Raw genomic sequence first — 11034 nt, 5'->3', positions numbered from 1 at the left:
AATAACGGATGTAACTTTTTTCCCCAACATAATAGGAGGGTTAAACAGTGTGTGTGTGTGTGTGTGTGTGTGTGTGTGTGTGTGTGTGTGTGTGTGTGTGTGTGTGTGTGTGTGTGTGTGTGTGTGTGTGTGTAATGCGATCAGAATTTTTTAACATATAGGCTAGTTATAAGTTTCACATGGAATTTTGCTTTTATCATGTCTTGGAAACAAACTCTTTAATAGAGCTTATATTCTGTCGTGTATGTTTATAGTGTTTTGTGCCATATATAATTTTTTAATAATATAATATAATATAATATAATATAATATAATATAATATAATATAATATAATATAATATAGTTGTGTATTTCCAATCAGAGGTAAATCTTGCAAAACACCAAATCAACAGTTATTAGCTTAAACTTTGTATTAGTGAATGTATATATCTGATTATATAATGGCCCTGTTCAAAAATAGATGGTTTAAAAAAAGTGAGAGTACTATATGAGTGTAAATGGACTAAAAGATTCAACTGAGAGCAGTGGTTTATCATTTCTTTATGAGAAACTGTATTTCATGTTGTGCTTTTGTTTTGATTTAGCCATATCCTTAATGGCACCCTCAGCTAATTCCTCCAGCACTGGTCTGGTTGTAAGGCTCATTATGTCCAGCGTTGCTGCTTAGGGATGTCTAGATCATGAAGACATCACTCGTATAGTTCGTTATCACGACACTGATGATCAAAGTAGTGTTGTTTCCATCAACTTCCACAGAATGTTTCTAAATCCAACCGCAGCTAAGGATGGCCTCTGGATTTGATTTTGTAGCTAGAGGTCGAATGAGGTCAGAGAAGATTTGGATTAGTTCCATGACAGAGGGTGCATGTGTTTTTTTCTTCTTCCATCTCACATTCCCACTCATCTAATCTTCAGGCTCCATATTTTTCAATAAAATCTGAATCAGAACACGGCCAGGCCTGCGGTCATTGATCCCACTGCGATCCTCGTACTCATCCACCCCCGTTGGCTCTATCATGCATAAACAGCTGCACTTTTAGAAAACATTGAAGCTGGACTCCCTGACAGGGGGAGACAGAGAGACAGAGAGGGAGGAATAGAGAGAGAGAGACAGACAGGTACACATACAGTAGGGTGAAAGATGGGAGGGGGGGTATGTATTGATCCTTATTTAGATCATTCTGTTAGATGAACCATTCCTTCTTGCTCTCATCGATGGTCTCTGTGAAATTGGGCTCAGTGCCGATGATAGCCGTGTCAGCTGACTCGGAGTGCTCTTCCTCTTTGGACTCATTGGTGTGGTGCGTTCTCTTGTGTCGAATCATGTAGCGAATCAGGAACACCAGAGTGCACAAGATGCTGAAGATCACCACAGCAATAATGCCTAAATATCAAGAAGGGATTATCAGGTGACGTAGACATGAGCTTGAAACTTTGCCGATCTCTATGAAAGACAAGATAAGATCTAATACTTCCTACCTCCGATGATTGCCGAATTCCTGTTCACACCACCTGATATGACTCTCTCTTCATTGAAAGGGAAACCAACACCTAGAGGGGAAAAAAACACATCATATGTCTTATTATCACTTTGAGCAGTTGTACACAAAGTGCAGGTACTGTTTACCATGCCAGAGTCATTTGCTCACAGGAATGTTTTTTTTTAATTATTATTAATTAAAGATAATACTTTTGGATACATCTATAGTTACTTATAATGTTGTGGAACGTCCACAAAACAAGTTATCACTTATGCTATAGCAGCTATAAACACTCATTCCTTCACCAGCCTCTTCCATAAAGTTAAAACAAAATAAAGCCCAAATCTCAACATCCTGAAGACTTTTTAACAAAGTTACAGCTTTAAACTCTAAAACGTCACCATATCAACAATTACGCACGTTAAAATTAGTTCATATAGAGCTTCCGCCATACAAGTCCATGTGAAGGAGTTACTATAGAAACAATAACTTATTTGAATGAGCACATATAAACCTTTCAGCTGGAACTACTGTCAAAGCTGCTGTTCTACAGAATTAATCAACACCTTCTAACCAATAAGTCATGCACTTAATAATCAATGTTCTGTGCTTTTCTAAGGTGATCTGAAAGCACAGATTGAATCAAAGGCTTCAGTCCAAATGCTCCAATAGTGATAGTAATAAGTGAAAGTGTCTGGACTTGGGTTCAAATGTCTTCACTCGTCAGACCCGATGAAGCTCATGAGATAATCAGAAAATAAATTGTTATTATTATTTTATTATTGGGTGGACCGGTTCCTGACCTTTACCTCCATTCAGGTGCCAGGGTTGAGTGGCGGTTGACATTGGTGAGACGGTGAGAGGTGAAGGACTGCAGTCGGACTTGGTGGAGCAAGTGATGAGCGGAAAAGCTGCTTTCAGATGCTGTTAAACTGCACACGAGACTGGCAGTCTATGGAGCCTTCTCAATAATCAATCCCAAGCAATGAATGTGACCAGATTCTGCAGGACGTGGAGAAACAGAGGAGTCAGGATATATAGTGTAGCAATCACCATCATCAAAGTCCTCAAGCAAAATCTCATTACATAAGTAATAGTAATTCTGTTATTCTTCTGTATTGTCGGATAATCTGTCCGTTGTTGGTCCATTTCAAAATGCACAAAATAAATCACACCCAAAAGATACCGACAAGTGAAGAGTCGTGTGCGTTTGTGTGTACCCAACAATTATTAGCCTGTGTAGCAGTACAATCTGAACTAAATGATAACTTCATATTCAGTAGCATTCGCAAAAAAGCGCACAAAGTGGGAGAATTTACCCCGGATGGGACCCCAGTCAATCGCAGGACACTTTTCACACACAAGAGTAATTTAGTGTACTCAATTTTTTTTTTGGACAGTGGGAGGAAACCAGAGAACCCAGAGGAAACCCATGCAAACATGAGAACAACATGAGAAAGAGAAATCCTACTTACTGCGCCACTGTACCACGCTCATTACAATTTATTACTTAAATTTACAGAACAAAATCTACACTACATTATCACTGCTGCTGCATTGTGCTGTATAAAGTGATTATTTTATCGGATGCAGCTTGAATTTCAGTGGCCACTTATTGATTCTGCAATCTTGGAATGCTGCTTCCTTTAAATGCTTTCTCAGAACTTTCAGTGAAAGGTACTGCTTGTCCAGTCACCAATGTATTATCTAATTCAGAGAACTGCAGTGGACTGAGTCACCATGGTATGTTAGGTAAGCACAGATTCTTGAAAATAAGCTCTATTTTATGAAGAGAACACATCGGCTAAGATGCGATATTTTATTATTTACACTTTATAAGAAAGGGGCATGTGCAGTGGACTATTGGACCACAGCACACTCATTACACTACATACATATAATTGCATAACATACATATTTTATGAAGCAATACAGGAAGATTGATGCCAGGTGTATGTCAAAACCCCACTGTTATTAGCATTATTTCTAATTACTATTAGCACAATCTGTTGAATTCTTGTTTCCTATTGGTCAGAAGGTGTTGAGGCAAATCACAGGTTTATATTATATTCATGCACTCTCTTTCATATATTATCACGTCTGTAGTAACTGTGAATTAGACCAGCAGGTCTTATATGGTGTGTGGATTTGAGAAGTTTATTTCGCATTTCTGGAAGTTTCCAGTGTCAGCTCTTTCTAACAGTGAAATGTAAAGATTAAATACAATTTAAAAAAAAAAAAAACTTTTCTCAACTTAAACCTGTGAAAAGTGAGCTCTCAAAATTTTTTTTAAATATAAACCCTTTATAAATTCTTCAGCTTTGCTTTCTAAAAGGTTTATGCACTGCTTATGAATGTGTTATAAAGACTCTCTTACAAATAAAATCTAATCTTAGCTAAATCGGGTCATTTAAGTGTGAACATATGTCACCCAAGTCCATTAACAGTCTTCCTAAACCTCCTTCCTGTTTATTAGACCAGCTATTATTATTATTATTATTATTATTATTATTATTATTATTATTATTATTATTATTATCATCATCATTGTTATTATTATTATTATTATTATTATTATTATTATTATTATTATTATTATTATTTATAACACCAGACATTAAATAGTCAGTTCTGCCTAAAAAAGCCATTATATGCTTCAGTAATAAATAGGTTAGATTCAGCGAGAGTAAAAACAGACCTTTCTTCCTTCATTACCTAAAGAAATCGCAACATACATTACAAAATCCAAATGAATCGGTGGCAGGAAGCTATAAAGGCATGCTATCAATCTCTACACAGTAATATGCCAGATAAAACACTTGCTCAGTGTTGATGTCAGTCTGTGTCATTCGACTGCTTCATTTAAATGTGTGTGAGGTCCCCTGATATTACTTCACAATATGAGAAAAGCTGACGTGGTGGTCAATTTTTTTTTTAAATAAGCTGAGGCCATGAATGCTTCTCAAGATCTAGTTTGTGGCCACAAAGTACTTTTTTTAATGAGAGGAATCAATGGAAATCGTTCATCGTGGCTATAGGAACCAAAGTATGGAGATGACTGATAACATTATAACATTATTATAACATTATTACTTTATATGAATCTTGGAAAGATGTAATGGAGTCACTGGCATTACAACATGGATACCATTAGCCTGTGTCATCTTAAGCACTTTTTATTATTTTTTTCACTTGTTCTCATCAAAGAATTCACTGGAGTGCGTGGATTCAATTAGAACCTTTCCACATCATGTTAAATCCTGGGCTCAAGTTACAAAGTTAGTGGCCACAACATAGGAAATATTGACTCATGGCATCAATATATTCATTTGTGGCCATGTCTTATTAGAAAATAACCACCATGTTAGCTTAGAAGCTCGGTAAAATACTGCTAATCTGCTTAAATCCACATGAATATTGCCTTTATAGTGAAATACTGAAGGGGAATCCAGCAGTATGCAGTGCTTAATTATTTTTCTACTGGCTGTCCATCCAGCCTCCTTATCAGCCTGCTCGCTATCTTCTCAGCAATCCTTCATAGGCTTAATCACTTAAACACAGTACCTCACCTCTAGATGTCCCTTTCTCTATGAGACAATCTCACACTCTATTCAAAACATTCAGTTTTCCCAAAAAGTACAGTCCATCCAACGTCTGTCTCTCCCACAAAACCACCATGTCAGGAATAAACACTTAGGGACATGGTGTTACAGGAAAATAATGAATGACAGTGTGGAGTTATGTGGCCTGACACAAAGTGGAGTAACTGTTACCCCTCAAATGTTGATTAGTTTCCAATTAACCACACATCCGGAAGTGGTTTATTCCTCTTGTACCACAGTAATTTATTTACAATTTTGTTCTACACTAAGTTTACACGTACACTAAGACTTAAGTTTACACTAAGTCTGCAGAACAAGTTCCTGTTCCTGTTATCACTTACATTATAGCAGCTACAAACAATCATCCCTTCACCAGCCTCTCTTTTTTCTATCTTGAAGAATAAGACACCCCAAAAAAAAACCCACAGCGTATCATGTTTCTGAGAAATCCAGAAGACGTTTTAGTGGCAGAAAACATAACGAGTGTTTCAAAAAGCTGGCACTGGAGACTCCTTCCATAAATGCTAAATAAGTATCTTGTCACACTTACAATATCAACAATTATACATGCTTCTTTGTTGAATAACATGTTTTAAATCCATTTACTGGGCTTCACTTATAAGTCTTAATGTTTTCAAAGGCCAGACTGAAAAAAAAAAATCTCACCACATTTAGAAAAGATTTGGTAGGATTTTGTTTGTACTCATGGGTGTAAGTTGATGCATTTCAAGCAAGCTAATTTACATTTAGGGACAGCCAAACTCATAGCAGAAAACAACAAAATGATGACTAAATGGTGAAAGAGCGTTTCCTAAGTGTGCCGTGTGTCTTCCTCAGCCATTGCAGTGTTTCAGCTACCATAGACACACACTAAGGTGTCATTACTTTTGATCTAATTAAATGGCTAGTCTTACTTGTCTTAATTGCTGTTTGTCAAGTCGTTAATATGAAACGACTGCGTTTCAAAAATATTAATTAAAAATTGGTGTGTAATTGAAATAAATAAGCCAGTACATATAGGATATTTGTTTTTCTTTTTTTTGTGATTGTTGCAATGCACCTTGCTGAGTTTTTGTGCTTTTTTATTTGTAGAAAACTACTTGAACTACTTGAAACTACTAGTGCCTTTGGCCTAACGAAAAAAAAGCCCTACATGAATAATAGTGTATTGTTATTGCATTTGAGTAGTTCTGATTACATTTGAGGACGTTGGGGTGTTAAGATGGTGGTTAATGAGATTCAAGGTCAAAAACAGCTCAAAGCTGAGAGGCTGATCGTGATCGATATGCCAGTGGAGCACTGTATCAGATATTATGTAGAAAAAAGTCAGTTAAAAAAAAACCCTACTATCTTTTGTTCCAGCTCACAGTAATTACGATGTGAAATTAATTCATTAGCAGATAAACAGCACTACAGGCAATATCTATAACAGATAACACATCCGTTTTAAATATTAGCATTTAAATTTCAATTAGCGTGCTATATACCAAAGATTGCTAATATTTCTGTAAACTTTGTTTTAATGGTCTGTCTATGTCTTTTATTTAGACACATGATAAATGCTAAGATTACAATGTCCATCTGTAGTAAGGTTAAAATCCAGTCTGTTTCATTACAGAAAAGAGATCGGCCTTGGCTTAATTGCATTTCGACAAAACAGTACTCTCAGGGAAAAAAAGGGGCAAAACTGTACTTTTCCTTGTCATCTTGATACCTTTAGTATGTATCTTTTATTCAGGAAGGTGCATGTGGTGTGCCTTTAAATAGCTTTTAGAGTAAAGGCATGCACCAATTATGTATAAGTATAAAGATACAGTGAAAAGGAAAATGACCATTTTAGTACCTTTATTTCTGAAAGTGAGACAAAGAGAGTGAGATGAGAGTAGAATATACTACATATTATTACATTTCTACACACTGCAGTTCTTCTTTTTTTCTATTTTATTTTGGTATTAGTCTCGTCCTTCTGTCACTACTATTTTTCATCTATAGAATGTTTATTATTTGCTTATTTTGCAATTTAATTAGTTAATTTTGTTTTCTCTTTCTCACTCTCTCTCTCTTTTACGTCATACAATAAAGCATGTTGAGCCTCATTTTAAATATTTGAAAGGTGTCAATGACAAAGTGAGATACATTTTAATAGGACAGTGTGTGGATTTTTTTTATATATATACCTAATAGAACTCTTTAGAAATGTTCTTCTTTCTTGGATGCAGTTCAAGAGTCTGAAATGTTCATTCATTCCTTTCTGTCACAAACACTAATAATAATAATAATAATAATAATAATAATAATAATATAAACTAGAGCTGAAAGCAGTAATTAAGGGTCCAAGCATTTTCTGGCCCCACCTTTTATCAACTCATGGGATTTTGCCTCACTTCCGGTTTTCAGTTAAATCCGAGCTTGTTAACATCAGCTCATGTTGTCAAGTTTAGTGTCACATCGTTGCCAAGACATTCCCTCACTTCCTGTTTGGGGACTTCACCAAACTAGTTGGTGCATAATGGGCAAACTGTTCTACATATTAAAAATCTGAGAAGCAGGTTTTGTTTGGGTTGGTCTTACAATGCTGTGATTCAAATATTGTCATGATTGACCAACATTTGTCAGAGAAGAAATGAACCAATGGTGAAGAAAGTGGAACTATGTTTCTATGATGTTGTATTGCAGACTTGTTGATAAGATAACAATTCCCTCATTACAGCAGCTCAATTACACACACAAAATAATCAGATAGGAAAGAATACACATTAAATGGGAATAGAATTGAAAAAAAATGTCTAAAAAATATATACAATAGGAATAGAATAATGCAAACGTATGTCCAAATTTGGCCTATTGGTGGCGCAAAAGTGCTTGAGGGACATACATCAAAATTGCCGTCGAGGTAACTGAGACTGTCCTCTATGACTGTGCCAAATTTCATAATAAAGGATGCAAAGCACTCTATGGGCTGCTATAGATTACTATGTGGAAGTATAATAATAATAATAATAATAATAATAATAATAATAATAATAATAATAATAATAATAATAACAACAACAACAACAACAACAACAATAATAATAATAATCATAATCATAATCATAATAATAAGAAAGTAGAAACATACAGTTACAAACAATATGGTGGATACAAAACTCTGGTGCTTGGCTCCCTAATAATAAGAAGACAAAGCAGCAAATTATGCTGCATTAGTGAGACGGCAATTTGTAATCTTAATACGTTGTGCGTGTGACTTTTAGTGTTGCTTCTTCAGCCCAATATTAATAAAGTATTTAATTTTATTGACCATTAATTTATTCATTAAAATATTATTATTATTATTATTTTAAAACAGATATTTAGATAAGCATGGCCACACCAGCACCTTTGCAGTCACCACTGCAGAGGTGAGTGAGAGAAAAAGGGGAGCAGAGAGAAGGGGGTGGTTAAAAAGGGGGTGCGTTCAAAAGGGTTGCCATGGAAACAAATGGAAGTTTATGCAGCAGGAGTAGAGAAATGGAGCAAGAGAGGAAGCGATAATGAGTCTCCATCACCCCCATCAACACAAACATTCATTTCACACAGCCCGTTCATCCTGCTAACTCAAATTTGCTCTTGCAAATCTGTCTTATCATATTCTGTGGTAGCAGCAGGACACGGGGGGAGGAGGATTCGGTTGGGAGGGGCAACAAACCCGGGTATTGCTGTCTGACCAAGCATGAATAGATTGTGTGTAAATTATATATATGATACAGAATTATCACGGACGCAGGAAATATTGCATGTATTGCTGCAGAGATGGAGATGAAAGGGAACTGAGGTGATAATATGATGGCGAGAAGAAAGATCAATTAGAGTGTTCAAACTAATGAGAACTAAATAAGGATAAATCTATCGAATAAATATTATTACTGAGTATAGACCTGCCTGTGCGTGCTTGTTCCAGCAACCTTCTAATGCATCTTTGCTAATTCTTTGCTATCTATCGCTCCCTCTTTCTCTCTCAGACACACTCACACACACACATACACACACACACACGAGATCTGAGCAATGCAGGACAGCTGCAGAGCAATCTCTCACACCGACAGCACTAACCATTAGTTCACAGCTACATCCTCCGATATATAGAGAAGCGATGCAGGAGCATATAGCAATAAATAACATGCAAGACAAATAATCATTATCATAATAAGTCATAATAGAAAGCGAGCATTACCTATAGGGGTGGTATGTAGCAAGGCAACCTCTCAACTAACCTGTGTGTTTCTGTTCTCCTCCACACCAGCTGCTGTGTGGATGTGTATGCGTGTGTATGCGTATGTGTGTGTATGTGTATGCATGTGTGTGTCTGCAGCTCCCATTCAGCTTCTGCAGCTGGAAGAAAACCTGGACAGTAGACATACCTACAGCCCGGATCTGGAGTCTAATCTCACCCTCTGATGATGTCAAGCTGGCCTGTAACTAAGACCACACAAATACACACACACACACACACAGACACACATTTATAGAGCAAATCCTACTTACAGAGTGCTGAGATTGACCAGACAGATCGAATCAAGATGCCAGACAGAGCAGCTAAAGAGGATCTGCACGCTGCAGTGTGGTTTGATTTATTTTTGAACCATCTGGGCATCTGGAAGGGGCATGTGGGCATTTGTGCCAGAACGCACTGTTGCAGAATGAGTATTAATCACGTTGGCACAACATTCTACATAAAATACACACACAAAGACTTACTATGATATGCAGTAATATATACAGTAGGTAACACAAAGAACTCTGTCCTGAAGACTGTCAGGTCCATTTGCAACTTTTAACTCGGACCGTTTTGAAGCGCTTACACTGGAGACTCCTTCCAAAAGTGCCAAATAAACATTACCTCACCTAACACCTCACTAGCACGAAATTGACTGCAGATTATCTTGTGAATTATTGCACTACACTCCTACACTCGACACCCAGCATTTAGCCACCATGTTTACACATATTACTGCATTTATATTTTGCTACTGCTATATATGACAACTCACTGCTATTACCAGAATTGGTGCAGTGAATAATAGGTTGGTGTGTCCTGCATTCAGATGATGTGAGTAGAGTTTAGCTGATGAGATCCTCTGGTACTCAAATGCTTTTTCCCTTCACTTGCACTATTGGTGCTATTCATTTCAAACGACAAGCAAATATTAGTGAAGAGGCATTCATGGGAAGACCTGTACCTGCACATTCATTCACATTCAGGTCAAGAGTTTCCGTTAACGTTCACATCAAACATCATAATGGGGAAATATGTGATCTTTAAGTATGGCATGGTTGGTTGTTTCCAGAGGATCTAGGACCACCATTTCACCTAGTGGAGAGAAAGTATATAATTGTACGGGATATAATTATATACTCGCTTCATAGTTGGGAACCAGGAGGTAATCCTCACAGAAATGTGATTCTTGTGATAACATACCGCAGTAGGCAAGATCGACAATGCCATCAGGAAAAAGAGTGATGATGTCCTCAAACCCGTCCTTGGACTGGACCTTCACACAGACCTTGAACAGGACAGGGAAGACCTCTCTCCGCATCATTTCTTACACTCGCCTGGGGCTCAGCTAACCACCTGTAATGATTTCATAGACTGTATCTCATAGACCGAGTCTGCTTTCAGAATTGAAAGGTAACAACACGAGACGATGATGCAGTAGATAGCGTTGCCACCTCACAGCTCCAGGGTCCCTGGTTCCTCCAGTCCACCCAAACACATGTCAATAGGTGGATTGGCAATGATAAATTGCTGTTAAATGTAAGTGCTTGTGTGATAGTGTGTCTGTATGGTGCCCTGACAAGGACTAATGTCACATCTATGAGGTATTCCCTCTTCATGCCCAGTGTTCCTGGAATAGGCTTCAGGTGCACCATGACCCTGACCAAGATAAAGCAGTTACTGAAAACGATGTGA

At 37.1% G+C, this 11034-nt stretch overlaps 1 protein-coding gene across 1 annotated transcript; it reads right to left on the bottom strand.

The window, feature by feature from the left end:
- Window positions 1-351: 351 nt before the first annotated feature.
- On the bottom strand, window positions 352-9390 carry LOC108260675 (contactin-associated protein-like 2). The gene is made up of 4 exons (XM_053677661.1): window positions 9338-9390; window positions 2292-2484; window positions 1481-1552; window positions 352-1385 (listed from the first exon to the last, which is right to left on the bottom strand). The coding sequence occupies exons 2-4, from the start codon at window positions 2326-2328 to the stop codon at window positions 1186-1188; spliced, it is 309 nt and encodes a 102-aa protein (XP_053533636.1). The 5' UTR covers window positions 2329-2484; window positions 9338-9390; the 3' UTR covers window positions 352-1185.
- Between the last annotated feature and the right edge of the window lie 1644 nt (window positions 9391-11034).

This window comes from Ictalurus punctatus, chromosome 29 (assembly GCF_001660625.3).
Source record: "Ictalurus punctatus breed USDA103 chromosome 29, Coco_2.0, whole genome shotgun sequence".
NCBI lineage: Eukaryota > Metazoa > Chordata > Actinopteri > Siluriformes > Ictaluridae > Ictalurus > Ictalurus punctatus.
This window is presented reverse-complemented; position numbering and strand designations above follow the sequence as displayed.